Source organism: Meles meles, chromosome 21, assembly GCF_922984935.1.
Source record: "Meles meles chromosome 21, mMelMel3.1 paternal haplotype, whole genome shotgun sequence".
Classification (NCBI taxonomy): Eukaryota; Metazoa; Chordata; class Mammalia; order Carnivora; family Mustelidae; genus Meles; species Meles meles.
Window position 1 is genome coordinate 13082095 of NC_060086.1, and position 27458 is coordinate 13109552.

The 27458-nt window shown below is 57.8% G+C and overlaps 1 protein-coding gene across 4 annotated transcripts; it reads right to left on the bottom strand.

The window, feature by feature from the left end:
- Positions 1 to 586: 586 nt before the first annotated feature.
- On the bottom strand, positions 587 to 26782 carry SLC29A4 (solute carrier family 29 member 4). 4 transcript variants are annotated; one of them, XM_045993630.1, is made up of 11 exons: positions 26699 to 26782; positions 10189 to 10359; positions 8939 to 9070; positions 8617 to 8730; positions 8087 to 8215; positions 6642 to 6716; positions 4891 to 5138; positions 4158 to 4293; positions 3888 to 4075; positions 2729 to 2969; positions 587 to 1617 (listed from the first exon to the last, which is right to left on the bottom strand). In XM_045993630.1, the coding sequence occupies exons 2-11, from the start codon at positions 10346 to 10348 to the stop codon at positions 1478 to 1480; spliced, it is 1563 nt and encodes a 520-aa protein (XP_045849586.1). In that variant the 5' UTR covers positions 10349 to 10359; positions 26699 to 26782; the 3' UTR covers positions 587 to 1477. The 4 variants fall into 4 exon arrangements, with proteins under 4 accessions (XP_045849586.1, XP_045849588.1, XP_045849587.1 ...); XM_045993632.1 differs by having other exon boundaries at positions 10189 to 10354; positions 26699 to 26757; XM_045993631.1 differs by lacking the exon at positions 26699 to 26782 and adding an exon at positions 13969 to 14165 and having other exon boundaries at positions 10189 to 10354.
- Between the last annotated feature and the right edge of the window lie 676 nt (positions 26783 to 27458).

Below are 27458 nucleotides of genomic sequence, written 5' to 3' on the forward strand. Positions count from 1 at the left end.
GGCTGCAGGCCTGGACCACAGCCCCTCTGTGTAACCAACCCTTCTCCAAGGGACTCATACCAAAAAGTGGACCACCACCACTGCTTGGGGAAACTAAGGCACCAAACCATGCAGGAAGTTGTTCGTATCCCACGAATCAGCAGCATGAGCAAGCCTGGAGCCCAGCACCCTCAGCCTCCGGTTCTGGCTCCATCCCTGTGGGCAGGGGGCAAGCTCCCCCTGCCTTTTGTCTTTTTCCCTGTTCAAAAGCATGGGGTGCAGCCCTTCTCCCTGACCTGAGAGCCGAAGGAGCACCAAGGTGCCCGACACACCCCAGATGCGTCCAGTGCCCATGCCACTGTCCACCGCCTGGCTGGTGCATGGAGACCCTCCCGCTGCGGGACTGGTTCACCCCTGCCCCCCGCCTAGAAACTTCAGGCCTGGATACGGACAAGGCCACTTGGCAGATGGGAAAACTGAGGTCCCAGCCATGTGGGTGGCCCTGTCCCGCCAGGACCCCTTCCCCAACCCCCAGTGAACGAGGTGGCGGGGACAGCCCCCACCCGCACAGATGCTACTCAGAGGCCGTAGCTGGGCAGGTCTCTGCCTTCATCTTTTAATGGCCAGTGCGGTACAGTTAGTGGACAGACGGACAGGACACGGGGGCGGGGTGCTCACAGGGGTGCCATGGGCGTGGCAGGGCAGGCTCTCCTCCCCCTGGAAAAGCCTGTCTTTGGCAAAACGCTCCAGGATCCCTCAGCTCGAGGGTCCTGGCTGGGCAGGGACCCCGCATCTCTCCTTCCTCGCAGGGACTCACGTCCCTCCTTGGGCCTCGCTGAATGCAGATCAAGGACTCAAGCAAGCCATGACTTCAGTCGGAGTGTGTCCCTTGTAGCAGACAGGTGGAGCAGCCAGAGACGCGATGGGGGTCCCCAGGCAGGTGCAGACCGCCAGGCTGGTGGCATCAGATGGGCGCCCGGGTGCACGGCAGCAGGGGGAGGGGGGGCACCCGGGCCGGCGCAGAAGCTGTGGTCGTGGAGAGGCCAGTGGAGACCCTGGTCTGAGGCCACTGGGACCCAAGGCTACTGTTCCTTCATGGCAAATGCATTTTGCTTGGGAGAACCAGTGTTTGGGAATGGGGGGGGAATGGGGAGCCCCTCTCCTTGAGGACCTCTTAGGTCCATGAGGAGGGCTCCCTGGTGAAGGAGGGCTGGGGTTGGGGGCCGCGGGTGGGGTGGTCTGCTCTCCCGGCCGAGGATGGCCGCGACCCCAGGGGTCACTGCACACACAGGGTGAAGGGCACGTGTGAGACAGAACAGGGAGCAGTGCTGGGTGGCCTGGGGTGGCCGATGGCTCAGCAGAACCCTGGGGCCAGAGTGACGGGCGTGACTGTCACAAGGAGGAGGCCCGGGTCCCGCAGGCACTGTAGGCAGGGGGGTGGGAGGGGGCCTCGGGCCTCGGGTCAGGGGCTGTGGTGCGGGGGGTGCCCAGGCCTGGTTCAGAGGCCGGGGGGGAAGGAGAAATTGGCGGGCGCGTGGAGACAGCTGCTGCCGGTGTCCCGGGTGAGGCTGTAGGTGCAGTAGGCCACCGCCGAGCCCAGCGTCAGCCCCGTCATGTAGGACACGGTCATGGTGTTCCCTGCGGACGACACCGGACCTGAGGCGGCGGGCAGGGGTGGGCGCTCAGAGGACCACCCCGGCGGCCCGGAGTCCATGCTGCGGCTCCTTGGGCGTGGAGCAGGCGGCCAGCCGGGGACTGTTAAGCCCCAGTGGATCCATGGGGTCCCCAGGTCCTGCTGCTTCACTTGTCTCCTGCCCCCCATCTCCACATCTCTCCTTGTCATGGACCATCCAGGACGTCTAAGGGCTTCTCGAACCACCGTGCCCAGAACATGCTGCAGGACCGTGTGCCCTCAACCTCCCTCCCCTTCCATCCCAGTGGGCGGCGATCTTGGAACAGCCCAGCCTGGGGACTCCCTCTTGACCCCCGATTCCTGTCTCACGTCTGGTCTCCCAATCCACCAGCCGGCCCTGGGGGCTCTACCATCAAAACCGATCCAACATCTGCCGCTTTTTTGCAGAGATACGGCACCCTGCCCTCTCAGAGGCCCTGTCCCCCACGGTCTGGACAAGCTCAGTAGTGCCTGCCTCCTGCCCCACCCCTGCTGTTCCCTCCTCGCTGTCCAGGCACCCCTGGAAGGGGTCTTAACACACATTCCGGCCCTGCCCCTCTTTGGGCCTCCCATCCCTACCTTCCCTGGTGGTCCCCCTGCACCGTGGGCTATGCTCCCCGGCTTTCGCAAGGGCTATTCCCTTGCATTGCCCCACAGCTGGCTCCCTCCCCACTTCCTCCACCTCTCTGCTCAAAACTCACCTCCCTGGGGAGGCTTTCCCTGACTGCCCCGCTTACACTGCAAATTCCCCGGCCCAACAACCCCCATCCCTTTCCTCTGCTTGGCTTTTCTCTGTCATGCTTCTGTCCGCCACTCAACACGTTGCACGTATTGTCACGCGTCACCTTGAGGCTGTCAGCCCCACGAGCACAGGGATCATTGCCCCAGGTCCCCAGTGCCTGAAACCGGGCCCAGCACAGTCGGGACTCAGAGTAGTTTTGCGATGCCCAGAGAAGTAAGTGACTGATGCACGTTCCGCCCCTCTGAGCTCCCTGAGCTCTACTTGACCTTGGAACCCCGACGCACCTGTTGGCTACATGGCCTTGGTTTCCGTGGGCCTCCATTTCCCTGCCTTACCTGCCAGCTCACGCTGCTTGGGGCTCACTTTGCCCGCCGCCAGGATCATGGGCACGCTGCCAAAGTAGCCGCTGCTAACACCCATGAGCAGAGAGAAGACGCAGGGCCAGGCCGGGTGGCGCAGGGTGGGCGCGCCGCTGGGGTAGACGCACAGGATGAAGAGGGGAATGAAGGCCACGCGCAGGCAGGAGCAGGCCAGCAGGTGGGGGCCCCGCCAGTCCACGGGCAGAGCCGCCAGGATCTGTGGGGAGCCGGGCACGTTCACGGTCTCTCCCGAGCACACTACCCCGCCCCCCCCACCCCGCTGCGGCCCCCAGACACGGTCCCTGTCCCTGGGTGCTCCCAGCCCAGGGTGTGTCCCTGTTCCGTCAGCTGTGACCACTCAATCCATCAAATCCCTTGTTACAGCAACACAGTCTTTGCTACACTCTGCTTCCGTCTGGGCACTGCATGGGTTCCCCCCGTGTCCCCCCCACCTTTCCAGGGCGCAGACCTCCAGCCTCCTGACCCTGCCTGAGAAAGGAGGCCCTGAAGGTCTGCAACAGTTCACGGAGTGGGAAGTAGCCGGATTAGGGGTCGAGCCCACTAACTCAGCCTCGCTCCCTCGTGAACCAGGTTCCTTTCTCGGACCGCACTGCTGTGTGACCTCAGGCAAAGGGCTTTACCTCTCTGAGCCTCATGTTCCTTCACCAGAAGAAGGCCCACATCAGGCCTGCCCTGGAGATGACAGTCTTGAGCTTACCCGAACCCTGACCTCTAACCCTGCCCCGCGCTTGTAGTTCAGGGCTCTGTGCCCACATTTTCCTGGCCCCTTGGGGGACCTGCTCCTGGTAGTACTTTCTGTGCTGCTCCAGAGGCCCCTTAGCTAGGGAGCGTAGACACAAGGATGAGGTTGGCCCCAGCCTTTGTGGGAACCGCCGATAGCGAGGAACTGCCCTGCAGGGTCACTGGGGCCCTCCGCGGGGCGGGTGGGGTATGCTATCTGGCGTCTGGGGGTGCCTTAGCTTGGCTGCTCCCCTCCCCACTCGGGAGCTCAGGTGTCCTCAGCTCAGGACCTGCCCCTCCCCGAGGACCCTCCCCACAGGGCCCCGGGCTCTGCCACCTCAACCCCGCAGTGCCCTCTCCTATCCCAGGGGCACGGGAGGGGCTGCAAACCTGCCTTGCCCACGAAGTCAGAGAGGTTAAACACGGCCATGATGAGGATGGGCAGCCACTCGCCCAGGACGCAGTGGCGAACCTCAGACTCGAGCCCCGGGAACAGGCACAGTGTGATGAAGTAGGTCACAGCGATAGAGAGCATGTCGGCCCAGATGGCGCGGGCCACAGCGTAGCGGTGCAGCAGCAGGGCTGTGGGTGGGGGCCGGGGGTCAGGGGGGTCCCCCCGGCAATGCCCAGAGGACAGCCCCACCACCCCATCCCCTGCCCCCACCTTGGAAGGAGGGCCAGCTCCGTGTCACTCTGGGCTGAGGCATGTCGAAGCGCGTGTAGGCACCCCCGCCGGTCACCTCGTGGGCCGGGCTGTCCTTCGGGGACCCAGCATTGACCAGGCCTGGGCCTTGGTGCTCCTGGAGGGAGGATGGAGCCCGGTGGGCTATGGGAGGGGAGGGGCTCTCCAGCCCCCCAAGTATCTGCCCCGGCTTTTCCCTCGGCCCCCAATGCCTTTCCTGTGGATCTTCGCAGCTACCCACCACACAGGTCAGGTTTCACTTCTCGGGGTACCTCCCTGACCACTGAGGGGCCCGTTTGTGCCAGCACTGGGACACCTTGCGGGCCCTCCCCACGGCTTGGGATCAGGACTGCCTTTCCCATGCAGAGCCCATGGCACTCTCTGGGCCCCGTCTGCGAGGACTTTGCTGCTGAGGACACCGTGGAGTACAAAAGCACCCCCGGAGCAGGGATGCTGCCCCCCCAACCCCCCACGCGACCCTCCTGGCGCCCTCCCATGGGCACCCACTCTGGGCCCTCCGGGACCATGCAGCCCTGCCACCACCAGAGGGCGCCCCGCCCCGCCCCGCCCCGCAGAAAGGCTCTGCGTGACTTGTGCCCGCCAGGCCTCAGGTCCGCAGACGGGAGGAGGTCCCCTGCAGGAAGGAGCCCGAGACCCCAGCGTGGCCTCAGGGGGCCTGGCCGGACCTGGCGGCAACAGCGCCCGGCACACTCACGAAGTGGACATCCCCCGCCGCGACGTCGTGGTGCACGCGGTAGCCGGCTCTGCGGCCCGTGCGGCTGTCGCGGGGCCGCGCCGTGTGGTAGAGCACGAACCGGCTGCGCCGCACGAGCAGGTGCAGCAGGAAGCAGAGCAGCTCCAGGCCAGCGGACACCAGGAAGAAAATGAGCGTGCTGGCCCGCTCGTCCGGCAGCAGCAGCTTGGTGAGGATGCGGCTCAGGGACGCCATCACGCCTGCCGTACCTGCAGTGGGGAGCATGCCTGCTGGGCCTGGGCCCCAATGTCCACTTAAAGACCCTGGCTCCGACCTGGCCCCGCCCCCTGGCCGGCCACAGCCCAGCACCTGCGCCTGCCCCAGCCCAGGCCTGGGCCCCAGACATGCAGGGAGCAGTTCACAGAACGTGCCTGCTCAGACGACTCTTCCTTGGCACTGTGGCCTGCTGATACGCACAACCCAGGAGCATTTATGCTGCACCTGCTGTGTACCTGGTACCATCCAGCCCTGGGGACACAGTAGGGACAGGGGAGAAAGGGGTCCTACCTCCCCAATGCTCAATGGGGTGTTGCTGTAAATAAGTTGCCTAAAAATGCCAACACCTGTACAGGATGGGGAGGCAGGCAGAAGCTAGGGGAGAGACCCAGCAGGATAGGGGGCAGGCAAAGGTAGGGGGAGCCCCCCGCAGGGTCGGGGGGCAGGTAGAGGCTCGGGGGGAGCAGCCCCGGCAGGGGCTGGCCTGAGTGGTCCTTGTCCATGTCCCAGGAGCTGCCAGGAGGTGTGGGTGTGGTCTCGAGATCACGAGGGAGGGCAGTGGGGTCTCAGCAGGCAGGATGTAGGCGTGGGGTGTGACTGTGAGCCACGGGGCAGCGTCTGGCAGAAGCATGCCATGACCACTGTCTGCTGAACTGTGGGCTGTTCCCAGGGTGTGGGGTTCCTGGACGCCTAAGCCACCCCAAATCACCACTCGACAGCCACCTCGCTCACCTCTGTGACAAAACACACAGAAGTGATCTGCCTGCCCCGGGCCTTCTTGGAACCAAATCCCACAGACCTAAGGCTTGGAGCCCTGAGGGCATCTGCGCAACCTTCCCCACATGGTAGGGGGAGCAGAGTACCTCGAAGACAGCTTTCTGCCTGGACCGCACTGCGGGTCCTGGCCCCGCCGGGCACAGAAAGAGACTGAGAACATCTGGAGGGAGGTGCTGCAAAAGGGCCCTGATACGTGGGTGGGGGTGGCAGGGCCAGAGGGAAGCGGCCCTGTGCTGGGTTGCAGGGATCAGCCTGGAGGGCAAGTCCAAGGGTGCTGGGTAGGCTTCAGATTTGGGGGTATCATTTGCTGAGCAGGGGCAGGTGGACTGAAGAGGGGGGCTTGGGACAGTGAGTCTGAGAAGCCGAGTGGGGGTGCCGGGCAGGGCTCAGTGCGTGGGTCTGGGGCTCGGAGAACAGCGTAGTCCGGACAGGCTCACCAACCCCCCGCCCCTGCATACACGCACACACAGACACACAGAACACCCAGCTGCACCAGCACGCCGAGCCCCTCTAGACCGTGCCCCGCTCGGAGCAGCTCCCGCGTCTCCCATTACAGAGGTCTGCACCCCCGTACAGGGGTGCACATGCCACAGCTTTTCCCTTCCCGCCTGGAGTCCCTGCCCACACCTGCCAGGCAGGGGGACATGGCGGTCCCCATCCCCTGCTCGGAGCTCGGCCCCTCACTGGGGGTTCCTCCTGAGGGGGCTGCAGATACTCACTCTCCCCGGTCATCACGCCCTGGGTGTATCTCTTGGGCAGCATCCCCGTGTACCCGTAGAAGCTGGATTGCTGCACTTGGGGGGAGAGACAGAGAAGCAACTGTGAGATGCCACTATCACCTGCGGCCAGAGAGATGGGCTCCACCCACCCCGCCCACCAAACAGCGCGTGCCAGGGGCCACGGGCCGGCCACGCTCCATGCCTAGTTCTGGCCAATGAAACACGAGCAGAAACAACACGCGTCACATTTGGCCGAGGCACAGAAAAGCCCCCGTGGACCTCTGGGGTTTCCTTCCCCTAGCGGCAGTGACCGGAGAGGCTCCGTGTGACAGACAGGGACCACAGTGGCCCGGCTTCCAGCGACCACGTGGGCCCTCGCCTCCGTCCACATGCTGGGACATGCAGTGAGAGCCAGAAATAAGTCTTGTTCCAGGGAGCCATGGAGATTGGCGTTACCATGGCCTCCCTGTTCTCATGCTAACCAACAAGCTTCTAGAAATTCAGTGGCATCTCGGGGGTTAAGACACCCGGGCTAAGACCCTATGGGTTAGTGAATCCATGGTGTACATGGACAGACCGGAGAGGTCAAACTAGGAAAACTAGGATCACCTGTTCCTTCCCGGTATCTGCTTTTTCACAAAACAGAACAGAACGAAACGGACCTGAGGACAGTTTCCCAGAGCCCTGATTTCACTGAAAAACACACACGGTCACCCAAATGCCTCCACTGGCTCATAGCGTGCAATATTTCTTTCCGCTCAAATTGTGTGGAAGGGTACAAGGCAACTGGCCGGGACCTTTCCATGCATCACCGCCATCAAGGAGGAAAGCCGAGGACCAGGTAGGATTAAAAGGGATTAAAGACGTGACCGTGAACAGGGAGTGATCCCGGATCAGATCCTGGGTTAGAAACAGAACGCTTATAAAGGGTGCTATCAAGGCGACGGGAGACGCATGGACACGGGTCACAGAGAATAGCACTGTGCAGCGTCACGCTTCCCGACTCGGGCTGCCGTAACGTGGCGATGGAAGAAACGTCCTACCTTCTAGAAAATACACCCTCGACCGTTAGTATCTAGGCAACTCCCACATGGTGTAGGGTGAAAACACAGATTATTTTATACGTATATGTATTCAGGGGTAAAACGTATATGTATCTATGGGTGTAACGGGGGACAGAGAGAAAGCCCGTGTGACAAGACGTCAGCCATGGGCGTGCTAACGTGAAAGGTCTATGGGGATTTCTTACGCTAGTCCTGCAAGCTTTCCGTAGGCTTGAAATAGTTTTAAAATAAAAACTTAAAAAGATGAGCTAGAAAGCCACTGTCCAAACGAAACCCAGTGGCAGGGTGGCATGGTGGCGTGGGCAGGCTGGTTCTGGAAGCCCGGGGTACTTGGAAGCACCACTCCCCCCCGCCCTGCCCGCACCCGGCCCAGGTTCCTACCTGTGCAGCCTAAGGCCACGGTGCCCACAGCGGCCAGGTTGATGGCGTAGGCCTGGTCATGAGAGAAGAGCTGTAGCCAGACGTCACAGATGCTGATAAAGAGGAGGGGGCCCAAGGCCAAGAGGTAGCCTAGGGGGAGAGGCCAGAGAGGTGGGCGGTGGGCACTGGGCTGGGGTCTCCCCTCGTCCCACCCTTCCTGCAGAGCCCACTCAGAAGTGCCCTCCCTGTCTGCCTTTCTTAATACTGAGAGGGCCGAGGACATTTTACAAGTGCCTGGAAGGCTTCCTGAAGGAGGCGCCATTGAGCTGGGCCTTGAAACTGGATGTTGCCATGAAGAAGATAAGGGACAGGGAAGGGAAGAGCAGACAGGGCTCCACGACACAGTGTGGGGGTGCACAGAAGCCTGGACCCTCTTTTCACACACTGAACCCTGTAACGTTCCTAGGAGGCGTGCCCACTTCACAACACGGGGAGACTGAGTCTCCGGGACCCTGGGGAGGTGAGCGGCCGGCGGTGCGCGGGCAGCGTACCCGCGGTGATCCTCGTGTGCAGGCTCAGTCTCTCCACCAGCGCGTTGTTCAGGAGCACAGCCGCCAGAGCCACCAGGATGTAGGTGAGGCTCATGTCGAACACGATCGAGGTCCCTGTGGGGGGAGGGGCAGCCGGCAGCAGGTGCTCAGGGGGAGCCCCGCTCTCCGCACCCCTCCTCGCCAGGTGCCCGAAAGTGGCTGACAGCCCAGAGACGGGGAGTGGCTGCCCCGAGTCACTCGGCAACACAGGCTCCCCAAGCAGAGCTTCGGGAGGGCGGCCGCCGGCCCGTGGCTGGGGCAGGGCGGGGCGCGGGGGACCCACCTGGGTACTTGTGGTGCAGGTAGTCCACGTCGGTGATGAAGCTGTTGTAGGGGAGCAGGAAGCCCACGCCGGCCAGCAGCATTGCGAAGTAGATGGCGTGGTAGCCATCGTCGGGCACCGGCTCATCGACCGCTGAAGCCAGAGGCAGCTGGTAAGAGGGGGACGGACCCCTCGAAGCCCTGGCCACTGTGCCAGGACCAGAGTCTACTGCAGCACCGCCATCCCTATAACCACCACGGTCATGGCCGCCCTATCCACCGGCATTGTGGCTACCCCGCCCCCCTTCACTGTCAGAGCTGTCCCGGCAACCCCCCACGGCCATCACCAATGTGGCAGAAAGGCGGTTGGAAGACTCAGCCAAGGTGAGATGCCCCAGGACGCTGTCTGTGCTTTCATGGGTTGAGTCCCCCCCCCCCATCAGCACGCGGGTGTCCAGGGAGCGCACACATGGACATGGGAATGGGACTGCCCTCGAGGACCTTCAGAGACCCGCTAGCAACGTGGCTGCCTCCCACCCCGGTGCCCCGAGGCAGCTGGCCCCAAGGCAGGGTCCAGGTTCCCAAGGGAGAAAGACTTCTGCGTGGAGACACGCTGGTGCCATTGACCGGGAAGCCAAATGGCTACCGGCCACAGGCAGAGAAGAGGGCTGGCATCCTGGCTGGGGCGGTTCATCCTGGCTACCAAGGGGAGATCAGGGATGGAACAGAACAAAATGAGCTATCACAGGGCTCTTCCGAGCACAGGGACAGCCCTAAGCCATGTTTTGGGGCTACACTGAACAGGGCTCCTGGACCGTTCCCCTTTCGTAGAAGACATAACCAAAGCCCAGACAACGGTAACGTGCCCAAGGTGCTCAAGCTGCCAGAGGGACGGAGCTGAACCCGAACCTGTCCCACATCAGCCCCGCACACGGCCCTCTACCCAGCAAGTCTGGTCGCAGCGGTAACTGGCCCATTTTTCTCAAGGTGAGAGAACCGAGACTCAGAGAAGTTTAGGCCCTTGTCCAAGGTCACACAGCCAGGACAAAAATCAAGTTTTCGCACCTCATATCGGTCCTCCCTTCAGGCCCTTGCCCATCGCCACTGAAGGGAGGCCAGCGAAGGTGACTAAAGCGACAAGGACATCGGCTTGATCATCCCCATGGCAGACCCCTCCTGATGGACGCCATGCCCCGTGCTAAGGAACCCCCCAAGGCTCTGCGAGGGTTCTCGCGGCCCATCCCAGCTTGCCCCCCCCACCCCACCACTTACCAGAGTCCATGAAACCCGGGACGCCCTGGCCCTGAGTCGTCCCCGCCATCCCCTCCTCCTCCGGCCGGCAGCTGTCGAAGCTGAAGCTCATCACCACACTCCTTTCCGGCGTGCCCGCCACACTGGGCTCCTTGAGGCGCTGGCTGCCCACGGAGCCCATGGCAGCCTGGGCTGCAGAGAGGGGGAGGAGACGGACTGAGGGAACGTGGGGGACCCCGGCCACCGCCGTGCCCCTGGGGCTTGGCAGCCACACGCCATTCCCATCTCGGGGCACGGGACAGGGAGCCCGACGCGGGTGGCACAGTGGCACGGAGGGCGAGAGACGGGGCGGAGGAGGAAGCTGGGGGCAGAGCGTGAGCCTCGAGGGCGCCCTCCCCGCAGTCTCACGGACAGTAAGGGGGGGCCGTGCTGACCCAGGCCCAGGCCCGCGGGATACTGTGAAGCACTGCAACCCCCCGCTCTGGGGCAGGAAGTCCTTCCTCCAGTCTCGCCTCAGTTTCTCATGCTTCATGTCTACTACCTTTGCCTTTAAAAGAAAGGAAGCTAATTCATCTGTGATGAAGAGACAGCCCCACTGGGGGGCTGGGCTGGGGACGGGGGGAGTCCTGGGGTTCCCCCCCAAAAGAGTTATCCATTTTTCTTTTTTAAAGATTTTATTTATTTTTTAAATATTTTATTTCTTTGACAGAAATCACAAGTAGGCAGAGAGGCAGGCAGAGAGAGAGGAGGAAGCAGGCTCCCCGCGGAGCAGAGAGCCCGATGCGGGGCTCGATCCCAGGACCCTGAGATCATGACCTGAGCCGAAGGCAGAGGCTTTAACCCACTGAGCCATCCAGGCGCCCCAGATTTTATTTTTTTAAAGTAGTCTGTGCACCCAGCGTGGGGCTCGAGCTCTCAACCCTGAGATCCCACACTCCAGCGACTGAGCCAGTCGAGCCCAGCAATTTATTTTTCTAATGATTTTTAACCATTTATCTCCTTGTAGCTCCTCGCAGGGAACCCGAGACAGAGGCAACACCAGAGCCTCCGGCCCTGAGCACAGCCCCTAGACCCCCGCCCCACGAGGGTGTGCGGAGCGCCCAGGGAAGAGGCCAGCAGAAGGCCTACTTCCCGAGGGATCCCACATGCCCGGGACTGCCCCAATCTTTTTTGCAGTCGCCTGTCCCCACCCCTCCACCTCAGCCTGCTCCTGCTTTATCTCATTACCTCCCGCTCTCCTGCCTCAGTTTGCCCCCTCCCAGCCTCCAGGCCTGACGTGCTGACCATTACGGAGTGCCTCCCACGGGCCCCGCGTTCCCACCTTTCTCACTCTCCAGAGTTTTTACTGGGGCCTTGGAGCCTGGAGCTGTCCTGCTTCCAGGCTGGTCCAGGGACTGGGGGAACTGGCCCTGCCAGCTGGGGACTGCCTGGGCTGATGGACACCCACAAGCACAGAGAAGAGGGTCCGCGGTTCTCGGTCTGGGGGCTGGGAGGCAGGCGTAACCTCCGGTTGTCTCAGTGCTTTTCCTGAGTGTCCCCCAGCCCTGGGCCTCCTGCCACATCTGGAGCTGGGGGGGTGGGTACCAGGTGGGATTTAGGACAGAGCTGGGCCTGGTTTGAATGACCGTGGCCTTGGGCAGGATCCCACACAGGAGGCTCAGAGCTCCAGGGCCCTGTGCTCCTGGCCTCCCGGGCAGACAGGAAGGCTGGGGAAGGAGCCAGCGCCAGGCAGTGGTCTACAGCAGTGGGACGCTCTCCCCCGCAGTCCATGCAGGGCATAAGCCCAGCCCCAGAGGATGCCCGAACGCTGGACCCCTGACCTGTGTTCTGCAAAGCTTCCCAAGATGCAGCGCCCCGGCCGCGCCTGGCCACGCCACCCGGGAAGGCGGACGTGCTCAGCATCGAGCCTGGAGGTGGCCCCACTCCTCCCTCTGGCAGGCAGCGGTCGCCCATAATGCCAACCTCAGCCGCTGTCCCCACGTGCTGCTCCGGGGTCCTCCTGTGGGCAGGGGGCTCTGGCTTCCCCTGTGGCAGCCCCAGGCCCCTAGGCACGACCTCACTGGTGGCAGAATCGGGGGAGCACTGAGGTGGCTCGTCTCCACCTCTCCTGGCCTAGGCCAGCTCGCTCCCTCCCAGACCCCTCAGTCTCTACACCCACGGCCTGGAGCCTGAGCTCTTCCCCCCTGCCCATTCCTCCTCCTCTCCTGTGCCTCTTTAGTTAAAATTTAAGGACATGCACGTGGGTTTAAAAATCCAAAACTGGGGGCACCTGGGTGGCTCAGTCATTAATTGTCTGCCTTCAGCTCAGGTCATGATCCCAGGGTCCTGGGATGGAGCCCTGCATCCGGCTCCCTGCTTGGCAGAAAGCCTGCTTCTCCCTCTCTCACTCCCCTTCCTTGTGTTCTGAATCTCTGTGTCAAATAAATAAAATCTTAAAAAAAAATAAAAATCCAACAGTGCACAGGCTCCTCTCTGCTCCCCCCACCGTGCCAGGACCTCTCCATGTCCACTCATGGGCCTCAGTTTCCCTACCTCCCTGTTGTGGACAAGGAAGGTGAGACAGTACTTCACAAATTGGGGTGGGGGGTGGCTGGGGGGTCAAAATCCGGGTACTGCTGTGGGCCTGAGTGGGCTCCTGACCCCAGCTATCATTAAACCCAGGCTCACGGGCCCCCAGTTTGCACAGAGAGCCAAGGCCAGAGGTCACACAGCCCGCATTAGAGTCCCAGTCAGGTTGAGCACCTTTGGCACCCCCATTTCACCTGTGACTGAGAGGACACTGCTCCTGAAGGTGCCCACAAGGCCAGGCTGACCCCTCTACAGCGTGTCCCCCTAGATGGGCCAAGGAACCCGAATTCCATTTGGAAAGTCAGCCCGCTGGCCCTCTTTAGGCCTCATACTCATCCTGGGCCACAAGCCCTAGCCAGCAGGCCACCCTTGGATGTCCCTGGCCCCCTGTGCCTAGGCCTATTGAGTTTCTTTGCTGCTCCCCCACAGCCAAGCCCACACATTGCCCAACTACTCCCTGCTGGTTCTGCCCACAGAAAAGGGGGTTTCAAGGTCCCAGGCCGCCCCCTTCCTGCAGTTGCCGCTGGAGCGGTGAAGGCACAGACTCTGGCCGGCAGCTCCCACAGCCCAGACCCACCCCCTCCTCCCTGGCCTTGGTTTCTGCAGGTCCCAGGGCTAGCAGCACCCTGCATCCCCCAGGCTCCTTCTGTCTGTGTGGCCCTATCAGCAACAAAGTTGGTTCCCAGCCCTGCACCCCTAGGCAACAGACAGACTCCCCAGGCTACCATGAGGTGACCCCTGGGCACAGGCCCTGCCTCTTACGGCGGCGGCTTTTCCAAAAGGTAGGAGGGAGCTGGCTGGGGGAAGAGGCGAGATCGGGCAGAGGAGGGGGTCCAGGGAGGAACTTCAGGTGGAAGGACCCTTTAGGCATGCTTAGGGAGGGAGGTGGCTCCCAGACCTGGGCATGGCCTGGGACCACCGGCCACTCTTCTGGGTCTGGGTCTTGGGCTCTCAAATGGGCTGATGGGGTGGGGGGGCGGTGCTGGTCCGGTCCAGATGCTCGATGGGGCAGGGTAGGAGTACCCTCTTCCCAGGACAAGGATGGGGTGGGGTGGGAGATTCGGGGTCCCCGGAGCCACGTGCCCCCCCTCCAGGACTCAGCTGCCCCGAGCCGGCGCGGAGGGGGAGGGGGCGCGGAGTGGGGCCGCGCGCGCCGCAGACAAAGGCTCCGACAGGTCTCCGCGTCCCAGCCCATCCCCGTCCCCGCCCGCCACCTCCGCGGTGACCGCTTACCTCGGCACGGCCGGGCCCCGGGGTCCTCGGCGCGCCCGGCCCAGCCTGTGCCCGCCGCCCCCGCGCCGGGACCCCTGGGCGCCCGCGCCCCACGCTCCGCGCCTCGGGCCCGGCGCAGCCCGTGTCCTCAGCCGAGTCCGTTGTCCGCCCGGCCCGGGTCGGCGAGCGTGTCCGGGGGGCGCAGCCGCAGCCGCAAGCGCGACGGGGGCTACAGCGAGCCGCCCTGGCCCGCCCCCCAGGCAGAGCCCCGCCTGCCTTCCCCGCCCTCCCCGCCCCCTCCCGCGCGGAGCCCCGCCCCCGCCCTGCCCATCCCTGGGAGCCCGCAAAGGCGGGGGCGGGGCCAAGGTTGAGATCATCGCCCCCATACCCCAGGGAGGGGCGTGTAGCACGGCCACCCCCGGGGTGCCCTGCGTCGCATGTGGCAGGACACCCCCACTGATCTAGCCCATCACCTCCCCTCATGGGTGTGGAGGCCCACCACCCCCGTGCCCACCTCCTCCCGCCCTGGGTCCTCTGGGGAGGGGGCAGGCCTGCCGTGCCCAGATTAGTGGGTGCAACAGGTCACGCGGGTGGCCAGACTCAAAGTTTTGAAGGATGAGTAGGAGTCCGTGGGCTGGAGACCGTGAGGTGCCCAGATTCCAGCCAAGTAGAGGGGTTGACTCAACCCCTGTGCCTCTCCCTCGCATGATCCCCACGCCTGCCCAGTGTCTCCTCCTCCCAGCTTGGGAGCCTCGGTTTTCTCCCAGGTCAATGGAATTATAACCATCTCTCAGGGCTGAGGGTCCCAGCTCCCACACTTCTGTCGGATCCTCAGTTTACTCTTCTATAACGTGGTTTAAGAGAAACGCTGTGGGAGGTCAGGGGACATTGCAGAGAGGAGCCCGCAGGGTCCCTGGCAGAGGACATGAGCCAGTGATGGAGGGGGATGTCCATGCAGGGAAAGGGGTCCTACCACAAGGTGAGAACAGGACCCAGGTGAGAAGTGGACAGGTCCTACGTCCCGCCGGGGCTGGGATCTTGTCGGTGGGAATCAGGCGAGCCCCTTCCCCACGCAGAACTGGGCCACCGGGACAGGGCCAGAGGAAGTGGCTGCTAAGGCCCCCGCCAGGCTCCTGCTTGGATGCCTCCCCTCGCTTCCCAGCAGATTTGCTCCTCCTGTTGGGGTGAGACCCACCTCTGCCACCCAGCAGTCAGCCCAGAGCTGTGGTTGGCACCGTTTCTCAAAGCCTTGCCCACCCCTTCTGAAAGACCGTCAGCCCCTGCGAGTAAGCCCCTGCTTGACTTCTGTCTGGATCCTCAGCCCTGAGCCGGTTGTCTCGTGTTGTTTGGACCAGGGGAGATGGCCAGCTGATCGAAGTGATTGATCTATTTATTTATTTGAGAGAGAGAGAGAATGCAAGCAGAGAGGCAGGCAGAGGGAAAGGGAGAAGCAGACCCTCCGCTGAGCAGGGAGCCAGATGCGGGACTCGATCCCAGGACCCAAAAATCATGACCTGAGCCAAAGGCAGACGTTTAACCGACTGAGCCACCCAGGTGCCCAAAATGACAGATTTTAAAGTAAATGAGCCTTGTGCTTCCACCATGGGTCTGGAGCTTTGAAAGGGCCTATGCAGGAAGCCATGCCGAGCTCTCCTGGGTATAAATAAAAATTATTCAGTGTGTGTGAGATGCTGCCCTAGAAACCGGCGACACGTTGGTTGGGGGGTGGGATCTCTGCCCCCAGGGGGCGTCAGTCTAATGGGGGTCGCTGGCAACAAAGAGACATTTTGGGAAGCATCCAATGCCGGCAAGACAATAGGACAGAATGGTGGCCTAGTGTTTGACTGTGGGGACTGGGGTGGGCGTCATCGCCTAGTGGTCAGGGAGGACCATTCTGGGAAGGTGACACCTGAACGGAGTGACGGAAAGGAGCCCATTGTGGGGTGGTTTGTGGTAAGAATGTTTTGGGCGCAGGGAAGGGCCAGGGCGAAGTCCGGGAGCCGGAAAAGACTCATTATATTCAAGAGCAGAAAGAAGGTCAAGGAAGAACCTTCCGGGGAGAGATGGGAGGTGAGGTCAGGGCAGAAACCCAGCCCGAGGAGAGGTCTTGTCAGTGGGAAGGGGTGGGATCTCCCCAGAGCAGTCCAGCTGGAGGAAGAAGCATGACCCGACCTGGGTTTTTAATCCTCAGTCGCTGGTGGGAGTGCAAATTGCAACAATCCTTCTGGAAAGTAAATTGGCCTAAAAAACGTGCTTACCCTTTGATCCAGAAAATCTAGCCCGAGGAAATAATTCTAAATACAGAAAAGGCTTTGTACCCAAAGATGTGTGTTGTAACAGCCAAGCTTTGCAAATACAGCCCCATTACCCTAGGAGAGTGGGTAAGTTAGAGTCATCAGGAGGGGGACAGACAATGTGATCGTTATATTTGAAAGACCCAGGGAAGCCAGTAGATGTCTGTGCAACCACACTGAGGAGTCCTAAGTCGCCCCTGGGATGTACGATTCTGAGGTACCCCCAGACCGTGGAACCGGTGGGGGGAAAGTGATTAGGGACACAGAAACAGGGAATGGGAAGGAATAAAAAGATACTTGGCATCTAGGCCATAACATGTTTTTTAAAAATGGGTAAAATCTGGGTGCCTGGGTGGCTCAGTGGGTTGAGCCTCTGCCTTCGGCTCAGGTGATGGTCTCGGGGTCCTGGGATCGAGCCCCATATCGGGCTCTCTGCTTGGCGGAGAGCCTGTTTCCCCCTTCTCTCTGCCTGCCTCTCTGTGATCTCTCTCTCTGTTAGTAAAGAAATAAAAAATCTTTTAAAAAATGAATAAAAAATTTAAATATGGGTAAAATGATATTCTGTGAAAATAAAAATGAGCAGGCAATCTGCTCCCAGAAGAGAAAGGAATCTACCTAGAACAATTCCTAGCCAGGACCCAGAGGATTCTGTTGAAGATCGATTGTCCCCTCTGCTCGAAATCCCAGGCTTGGTTGGGCAGGTTCACAGAACTGCAGAATTTTACTAAAGTTTTAAAAAAGGAGCCACAGCATGGAAAAAAAAAGAGACAGAGAGAGAGAGAGAGAGAGCGAGAGAGCTTCTTCCACCTGACAGGTTTCTCTAGGAAGACAACAGACCTGTCTCACCTGTGAATAGCCATAAAAAATCCTCAGTGAGATGGTAGCTAACAAAATCCACTGACTTTAGCAGGCTCGACCACGTGGTACATGCAGGGATGATCTCCTGTAAAGAATACTTTTGTCGGGGCGCCTGGGTGGCTCAGTGGGTTAAGCCGCTGCCTTCGGCTCAGGTCATGATCTCAGGGTCCTGGGATCGAGTCCTGCATCGGTCTCTCTGCTCAGCAGCGAGCCTGCTTCCCTCTCTCTCTCTCTGCCTCTCTGTCTACTTGTGATCTCTCTCTGTCAAATAAATAAAATTAAAAAAAAAAAAGAATGTTTTTGTCATCATGCGTCGTAGGAACAGATCAAAGAAAAAACACTTGGTCACAGATACGGACACGAAAAATGGGTAAAATACCATATTTGGCTGGCCTTTGGTAAAAGACAACATCTATTCCTAATTATTTACGGACCCTAACGAACTGGGAATGAGTGGGCTTTTATGTGGATGGCACGTCAAAGGCACAGGTCTTGAAACACGAGAAGCAAGATTCGGATAACTCTGGTATTTTGCCCTTCTGCCCTCCCCAACGTCCGAGTCCTCGCTGGTAACATTGGACAAGAGAAACAAATAAGACGTTTAAAAATCGGAAAAGAGAAGTCGAATGATTCTTCTTTGTAGGTGACAGGATTATACAGCTGAAAGAGCCAAGGGACCAAGATGAAAATCTTTTGAGGGACTTCTGCAGCTCTCCCACCGGGAGGCGCGAGCGACAATCAGAGAAAGGAAACGAAAGAAAAGATTCTTTGACATCGCCAACCCAACAGATAAAAATCCCTGCAATAAGGTTATTTTCTTAGAAAAGATTTATTTGTTTATTTGAGAGAAAGAAAGAGAGCACAGAGGGAGAGGGAGACTCTCAGAGGGACTTTCCGCTGAGTGCGGAGCCTTACGTGGGTCTTGATCTCACGACCCCAAGATCAGGACCTGAGCTGAAATCAAGAGTCAGATGCTTAATCGACTGAGCCACCCAGGCAGCCCCTATCCCTGGAATAATCTTAATTAGAAACGTCCAGTACCCATACGAAAAACTTATAAAAGGACATTTAAAAGAAAAAAAAAAAAAGAAAGAAAAACCTCTGCCAGGCACCCAGAAGAAAATAAATAAACAGAAAGGCATGCCCCGTTCTTCCGCAGGAAGACGAAAAAGTGTGACCAACATGTCATTTCTCTATTTTTTTTAATATTATTTATTTATTTGACAGACAGAAATCACAAGTAGGCAGAGAGGCAGGCACAGAGAGAGGGGGAGGCAGGCTCCTTGCCAAGCAGAGAGCCCAATGCGGGGCTCAATCCCAGGACCCTGGGATCATGACCTGAGCCGAAGGCAGAGGCTTTAACCCACTGAGCCACCCAGGCGCCCCTGTCATTTCTCTAAATCGATCCTCTGATCTAACATCATCCTAGTAAAAATAACAGCAAGATGTCCTTCCTTTGGAATTAGATAAACTGCTTCTGGAATTCATACAGGAAAACGAATTTGCAAGAATGAGCCCAGAAAAGACCGAAGGAGAAGAAGCAGGAGGAGGAGGAGAAGGCGTCGAGATAAACTTGCTAGATACCGCACCTGAAACTAAGCTCTTGTCCCACAGGTGTGGGCTAGACTTTCACAAGATGAGCCAATCGAGGGGACAGAAGGCAGTTCCAGAGGACAACCCAAATTCATGCACTGACAAAGGCAGCTTGATGTATCCGTGAGAGAAAGACGGATTATCCTTGAGAAGTGTTTGTCACCATTGGGCGACAAGCTGAAGACAACAGAAAAGAAAATAAATTTGGATTCTGATCTCGTGCCTTATACCAAACCTAAACCAGAACCTATGGGCTCTGTTTCTCTGGAGATCCTAAGGCAGTGTGAAAAACCATGGTGTTACAAAGGGAGGGAGAGCATACACGGGTGTGCCTGCCTGCACACAGATTGTTCTGGAAGGATGGTAGGTTGGCAGGTAACAGCGATTGCTTTGGAGAAAGAAAACTGTGGGGCTGGGGTCAGAGAAGGGACAGTTATTTTCACTGTAGCCTTTTAAAAAAATTTAAATTCAAATTAATTAAAAATTTTCTGTAGCCTTTTGTGAGCTTTGAATTTTTTGTTATTGTTTTAAGTAAGCGCAAACATGTGAGGAGCCCAACGTGAGGCTCGAACTCATAGCCCTGAGATCAAGACCTGAGCTGAGATCAAGAGTCAGACCCTTGGGCGCCTGGGTGGCTCAGTGGATTAAAGCCCAGGGTCCTGGGATCGAGCCCTGCATCAGGCTCTCAGGGAGCCTGCTTCCCCTCCTTCTCTCTCTGCCTGCTTGTGATCTCTGTCAAATAAATAAATAAAAATCTTTAAAAAAAAAAAAGAGTCAGACCCTTAACTGACTGAGCCAGGTGCCCCTACATTTCACATTTTTCAAGTGGGACAGGCGGGATATACAATTACACACCCAGACTATTCCCTCCACGTGGAGAAGGGACTAGAAGGAAATGTAGCAAACTACAGAACTGTGTTCCTGAATGTTCCTCTCTGTTTCTCCACCATTTCTACAAGCCCGGTCAATTTGTCATGCTTTTTGCTGTGTACATGTTTCTCATGGAAAATGAAACACGTGTTTACATGCGGAGATAGACATCTGCCTCCCCTACCTGGTTCCCATGCTTCCCGCATCCTGGCTCCTGACGGCACCGAGTGATGGGAGGACTCAGGGCAGAGGGACCCCCGGGCTGGAATGATGGGAGAGCCTTCGGGGTCTGGATTAGGGCCAAAGTCCCGGCCTGTGATTGATGTTGCCCAGTGTCCAAAGGGTCTGAGCAGAGGATGGTGGTGTGTGTGGGGGTTCAAGGCTGTATTGTGGGGGCTCAAGGGGCCATCGGTGGTAGGAGGGGTGGGTGCCTCTGAGAAGGTCTCAGAGCTGAGAGGTGCAGGCCATCCCCATCGCTGGCTGGATCAGAAGATTTCCTCGGGTGCTATCCAGCTGTGGGCTCTGCAGAGCAGGAAGGAACCTTTGGTGTCAAGGAGGACATGGGGCCGGGATTCCCCGGGTGGCTCAGTCGGTTAAGCATCTGACTCCCGATTTCAGCTGGGGTCCTGATCTCAGGGTCGTGAGATCGAGCCCCTCAAAGGGTTCTGTGCTGGGCACAGATTCTCTCTCTCTCTCCCTCTCCCCTTCTCCACTGTGTGTGTTCTCTGTCTTTCTCTCTCTCAAATAAACACAGAAATCTCAAAAAGCAAACAAATAAATCTCCCAGCTCCCCTATGACATGGGACCATTAGCGTCCTCACCCAGGTTATGTGTGAGGCCCAGAAAGGTCCCTGGCTGGTAGGTCCACGCTGAGCCTTGTGGCTTTGGATCCTTGACTCTGTTGGGCTCCTCTCTGGGGGGCTCTGTGCAGCGCCAGGAAAGGGCTCTCTGCGGGGGGCGCCAGGGTGGGCAAGGCTCGGGGCCAGGCCTGTTGTCACTACCAGTGACACCCGGGTCTCACTGATACCAGTGAGGACTCTGCTAGTCGATGTCTGTCCTCTCAATACTGTAAGCAACCCTCCCTTGGAGGAAAGCCACCTGCCAGGATGAAAATGCAGCCAATAAAGGTCCCATCCATGCAGCAGGTGACAGGCTGTGGAGGAGGAGCCCGTGGCATGCCTGTCCCGTCATCTGGGCTCCTGTGGCATAGCCAGCTCGGTGCCAGGAGAGGCGGTGCTGGGATCTGCCTCGGGCCCCACCAGCAGGGGTTTGCCTCAGCTCTGCTCAGTCCCGGCCGATACGATTCCTTGAAAACCTCGTGGGCTGCCTGTGTATCAGATTACAACACTCTCCAGTGGGTAAAAGCCGCACAGGCACATGAGACATCCTCTGAGACATCCTCTCTCTGTTTGGGGCTCTGGGACATGACACTTAAGAGTTTTCGGAGACTTCTAGTTAAGCCGGGAGAGACCAAGTGTTATGATTCTCAGAAGTCTTCCCATCTCGCCGGAAGTTTCGAGCCCAGCCTGGAGGGTTGCTCAGCCCCGTCTGTTACTCCAGACAGTGGCACCTTGGAGATGTTGCCGTGTCCACACCAAAACCTGGCCACAGCCCAGGCATCCCCTAGCAGGAGATGAGTACCTAGACGGTGGTCCTTCCAGACTGCAGTGTAGTTCTCAGCAAGAAGAGGGATCACACGACTGACACCCCAACAATTAGGAGGCATCTCAAGAGCGTTGCAGAGAGTGGAAAGTCGTCACGGGCACAGAAGGGCACACACGCGTTCATTTGGACTTCTAGATGAGGCAACGCGGATCTAAGGCAATGAAGACGGTGGTCCCCCTCGGGAATCGTGGGGGGCACAGGGGGCTACCTGGGGTGACAGCGATGTTCTCTATCTCGGCAGAGCTCACTGTACACAGCGTGTGCACCTGTCAAAACTCAGCCGGAGTGGAGTCTTTGGGGTTTTCCATATAAAGAATCATGTCATCTGCGAAGAGAGAGAGTTTGACTTCTTCCTTGCCAATTTGGATACATTTTATTCCTCTTTGTTGTCTGATTGCCGTTGCTAGAACTTCTAATACTATGTTGAACAAGAGTGGTGAGAGTGGGCATCCTTGTCGTGTTCCTGACCTCAACCGGAAGGCTGCAAGCTTTTTCCCATTGAAGATGATATTTGCTGTGGGTCTTTCATAGATAGATTTTATGAAGTTCAGGAATGTTCACTCTATCCCTATATTTTGAAGCGTTTTCATCAGGAACGGATGCTGGATTTTGTCAAATGCTTTTTCTGCATCAATTGAGAGGACCATGTGGTTCTTCTCTCTTCTCTTATTGATTTGTTCTATCACATTGATTGATTTGCGAATGTTGAACCAACCTTGCAACCCAGGGATGAATCCCACCTGGTCATGGTGGATAATCTTTTTAATGTGCTGCTGGATCCTGTTTGCTAGGATCTTGTTGAGAATCTTTGCATCCATATTCATCAGTGATATTGGTCTGAAATTCTCCTTTTTGGTAGGGTCTTTGCCTGGTTTGGGGATCAGGGTAATGCTGGCTTCATAAAAAGAGTCTGGAAGTTTTCCTTCTGCTTCCATTTTTTGGAACAGCTTCAGGAGAATTGGTGTTATTTCTTCTTTGAAAGTTTGGTAGAATTCCCCAGGGAATCCATCCGGTCCTGGGCTCTTGTTTTTTGGGAGGTTTTTGATCACTGCTTCAATCTCATTACTAGATATCGGTCTATTCAGGTTGTCAATTTCTTCCTGGTTCAATTTTGGGAGTTTGTAGCTTTCCAGGAATGCATCCATTTCATCTAGGTTGCTTAGCTTATTGGCATATAACTGTTGGTAATAATTTCTGATGATTGTTTCTATTTCCTTGGTGTTAGTTGTGATCTCTCCCTTTTCATTCATAATTTTATTAATTTGGGCTTTCTCTCTTTTCTTTTGGATTAGTGTGGCCAATAGTTTATCGATCTTATTGATTCTTTCAAAAAACCAGCTTCTAGTTTCATTGATACGTTCTACTGTATCTCTCGTTTCTACCTCATTGATCTCTGCTCTAATCTTGATTATTTCCTTTCTTGCATGTGGAGTTGGTTTGATTTGTTGTTGATTCTCCAGTTCTTTAAGGTGTAGAGACAGATATGGACCCTCAACTCTATGGTGAAATAATCTTCGACAAAACAAGAAAAAATATTCAATGGAAAAAAGACAGTCTCTTCAATAAATGGTGCTGGGGAAACTGGACAGCGATATGTAGAAGAATGAAACTCGACCATTCTCTTACACCGTACACAAAGATAAACTCGAAATGGATAAAAGACCTCAACGTGAGACAGGAATCTATCAGAATCCTAGAGGAGAACATAGGCAGTAACCTCTTCGATATCAGCCACAGCAACTTCTTTCAAGATATGTCTCCAAAGGCCAAGGAAACAAAAGCAAAAATGAACTTTTGGGACTTCATCAAGATCAAAAGCTTCTGCACAGCAAAGGAAACAGTCAACAAAACAAAAAGGCAACCCACGGAATGGGAGGAGATATTTGCAAATGACAGTACAGACAAAAGGTTGATATCCAGGATCTATAAAGAACTTCTCAAACTCAACACACACAAAACAGATAATCATATCAAAAAATGGGCAGAAGATATGAACAGACACTTCTCCAACAAAGACATACAAATGGCTATCAGACACATGAAAAAATGTTCATCATCACTAGCCATCAGGGAGATTCAAATTAAAACCACATTGAGATACCACCTGACACCAGTTAGAATGGCCAAAATTAGCAAGACAGGAAACAACGTGTGTTGGAGAGGATGTGGAGAAAGGGGAACCCTCTTACACTGTTGGTGGGAATGCAAGTTGGTGCAGCCACTTTGGAGAACAGTGTGGAGATTCCTGAAGAAATTAAGAATAGAGCTTCCCTATGACCCTGCAATTGCACTGCTGGGTATTTACCCCAAAGATACAGATGTAGTGAAAAGAAGGGCCATCTGTACCCCAATGTTTATTGCAGCAATGGCCACGGTCGCCAAACTGTGAAAGAACCAAGATGCCCTTCAACGGATGAATGGATAAGGAAGATGTGGTCCATATACACAATGGAGTATTATGCCTCCATCAGAAAGGATGAATACCCAACTTTTGTAGCAACATGGATGGGACTGGAAGAGATTATGCTGAGTGAAATAAGTCAAGCAGAGAGAGTCAAGTATCATATGGTCTCACTTATTTGTGGAGCATAACAAATGACATGGAGGACATGGGGAGATGGAGAGGAGAAGGGAGTTGAGGGAAACTGGAAAGGGAGATGAACCATGAGAGACTATGGACTCTGAAAAACCACCTGAGGGTTTTGAAGGGGGGGGGGAGGTTGAGGAACCAGGTGGTGGGGTAATAGGGAGGGCACGTACTGCATGGAGCACTGGGTGTGATGCCAAAACAATGAACACTGTTATGCTGTAAATAAACAAAACAAAACAAAAAAAACAAAAAACTCAGCCGGGGTCCCCATTACATTTGCGCATTTCACTCTTGGTAAATTCTGCCTAAAAAAAAGCCCCACAGGGGCGCCTGGGTGGCTCAGTGGGTTAAAGCCTCTGCCTTCAGCTCAGGTCATGATCCCAGGGTCCTGGGATCGAGCCCCACATCAGGCTCTCTGCTCAGCAAGGAGCCTGCTTCCCCCTCTCTCTGTTTCTCTACCTGCTTGTGATCTCTCTCTCTGTCAAATAAATAAATAAAATATTAAAAAAAAACCCACCAAAAAAACCCCACAACAACAACAACAAAACCAAACCCAAACCAAATATCGACCTCTAGCTAATGATGAGCATGTTTAGCGGTGAAGTTGTCTGCCACTGACTTAGAAATGTCTTAAAAACAGCAAGATGGGTTGGTGGCTGGCGAGGGGGACGGGGGGGACGGGCAGCTGTCCCAGAAAGCTAACGGAGCAAACACAGACAGCGAGCATATGGGTGCTTTCAGCCCCATTCTTCCAGATCTCTTTATGTTGGAAATGTTCATAATAAAATGTTGGAGGGGAAAGAAGAATAAAGAGAGCCTCGCGGTGCCCCGGCCTGCCCGGCACGGCTCCTGCGGGGCTGTTTCGGGCCACCGCAGCAGCGCCATCTGCTTCCTACGGAGCTCAAACCTGATTTAGTCCCAACTTATTAACTTAAAGCCCATTAGAATCTTCCCATCCACCGCAGCCAAGAGCCTGGGGCCTGTCCAGGACACAGCCGGGGTGGGTGGGGAGGGGGGAGAGGGAGCCCCCCCAGGGCGGAGGGAGAGACGCCGTGTGGGCTGCTGTCCATGGACGTGCCTGGCGGGGCCGGGCTCAGCAGCTCGGGGACAGACGGGGGTCTCTGCTCCTCCGTGTCCCCCTGGTGCGGGGAGCAGCCTTCGCCGGAGTCATCTCCTCTAATTCTTGCACAGACAGGGGTGCCCCCTGAGCCCCCTATTAGAGGTGGAGAAGCCGACAGGTGAGTGGCAAGGTGGGGCTCCCACAGGGGAAGGTGGCTCTCGGTCACATATGCACCGCGTCTCATGGTCACAGTGGCCCCGGGACACGGGATTACAGAGGCCTCCGAGGTCCCAGGGACCACGGCGGCAAAATCTACTTATGACCGTGGACAGAAAGGCCCCTGGAGTTGCCCAGGCACCAGCCCCAGAGAGGAGAAGGCCCTTGGCTGCCGTCCCCCCGGGAGGACACAGAGTCAGCCCAGCGCACCGCCCCTGTCTCTCTGCAAGGACGGCGACGACAGGCTTGGGAGAAGAGAAGACCCAGTCATCTGGGCAAAAAAGGCAAATCAAATAAACAAGCAAAGCCCATAATTCTCTCCTCAGAGGGCAGAGACACCCATGTGGTGCTGAGCAGGGTGGGATGGGGGGCAGGGGGGACACGTAGAGACAGCAGCCCCGGGCCAGGCTCTGCTCAGATTGTCACCGCGACTCTGGGAGGGGAAGCCAGGACAGAGTGGGGAGGCTCCTGTCACACAGCCAAGCCAGGTTGACGCGTGTCCCTCCTCGGCCACCCCTGTCTGTCCTGCGGGTTATGCCGTGCCCGGGACCCCTACACCCCAGGCCTGGAGCTCAAAGGGGTGGTACTCCCTGACCAGGCTTGAGGACTGGGGTCCCCAAGCCATAAGTGGGCTCCCAGGTCTCCACCCCTCAGGACACCCCAGGTTGGCCAGCGGGCCGCGATGAAGGCTCCCGGGGCTGCCGCCGCTGGAGGCGGGCCAGGATGACAGAAACTGCCTGGCCTGGCTCCCAGAGCTTTGAGCAGGGAGAGCTCTTCATTATGGCTGCTGTGGGTGAGGTGGGGGGTGGGGGAAGCTTGGGGACCCTGGGACCTGCGGGGAGCCCTAACGCCACCCTCCCTGCCGGGTCCAAACCTTTGGCTCCCCTGCCCGCCTGGCCCATGCACCACCTCCCTGTCACCCCAGCCACACCCGGTCTTCCTGTGGCGTCCCCTCCCCCACAGGGAGTTGACTCCTTCCCGAGCTTTACTCACAGAGTTCCCTCTACCCGGGGGGCCCGCCTGTCATCACAAGCTCCCCTCTACCCCATCAGTATCTGTTTGTCTGCAAAGGCTCTGGGCCACCGTCCCCTCCTCCAGGGAGCCTCCCCTGACTTTGGTGAGGTAGGGAAGACCCGGAGCTCTCACTGGGTATCCGGCATCATTAAACCCTTGCTGCAATGACAGCCTGATTTCCAGGTGGGGATGAGGCCCAGAGAGGTGAAGGCATTTGGCCAGTGCCACACAGCTAAGCTGCTCTCTGTGTCTCGGCACAGGGCTGGGCCTGGGGGCAGGGGAGGGGGGCTCCAGAAGTGAAAGGGGCTGTTCACAAGCCGACTCTTGTCCATGGCGGGCAGGGAGGGCAGAGTGACACCAGCCCGTTGGCAGAGCCCCTACGCGCTGTCTCGCATCCCGCTGCTCTCACGCCCATTTCACAGATGAGAGATGGATGCCAGGGAGCCCCAGAGGCTGGCCCAGGCTTTCCCAGCTGGCCTCGGGGGAAGGGGCGGAAGCAGGGCTGGAGCCCCGCGCCTGTCTGCGCCTAGAGCTGTTACCCGGCTTGCGGCGGGGGCTCCGGGCCACACCTGCACCACACCTGGGCCTTACCTGGGGCTTGCTGGGCTCCGTCTGAGGCCTCTCCGGTGGACTCGGAATTTGCTGGTTGGGCACGCTGTTCGCGGGAGCCTTTGTACTCTCTATTTACAAGAGGAGGCTTGTGAGCAAATTAGCAGGGTAACCAGGGAAAATGTTTGCTTCCGTGGGTGGGAATTGGAGCCATCTGTTCCCAAGCGCCGAGAAAACACTGGAGCAGTCGCGGGGGGCCGCGGGGAGGCTCCCTGGAGCCCTCAGGCTGTGTGTCCCAGGGCGGGGAGTTCACCCTCTCTGGACCTCACTACCTGCCTCTGTAAGAGCCGATGGGGAGTGCACAGCTGTCACGACCTCAGAAGACAGCCCGCCCGCCTCCCCTCTCCGCCTGCGCACCCCCACCCCCTGTGGTGTAGACGCGGCCCCTCCTAGGCAGAGGAAACAGAGGAAGCTGACAGGAGGACAGCTCGGGCCTTCCCAGCACGAGCTTCTGGGGTTTTATCTCCCATTGGATTCGTTTTGTTCCCAGGCTGAAAATAGCTTTATTGTTTCCTCTGACTATAAAGATGGTAATTCACCAACCCAGGGAGGTCAGCCGAGTGAGAGGCACTGCTCCTTGGATGGAGGACATCTGGTTGAGGGGGCCATGGGTCTAGACGTTTCCGTGAGCTGCTTGCCACGTCTGGGGGCCTCGTGTGCGGTGAGAGCACCGACCGGGAGACGGCAGAGAGAGACGGAGGGGGGCCGCCCCACCCAGGACCCTTTGGTTCCTTGTCAAGGT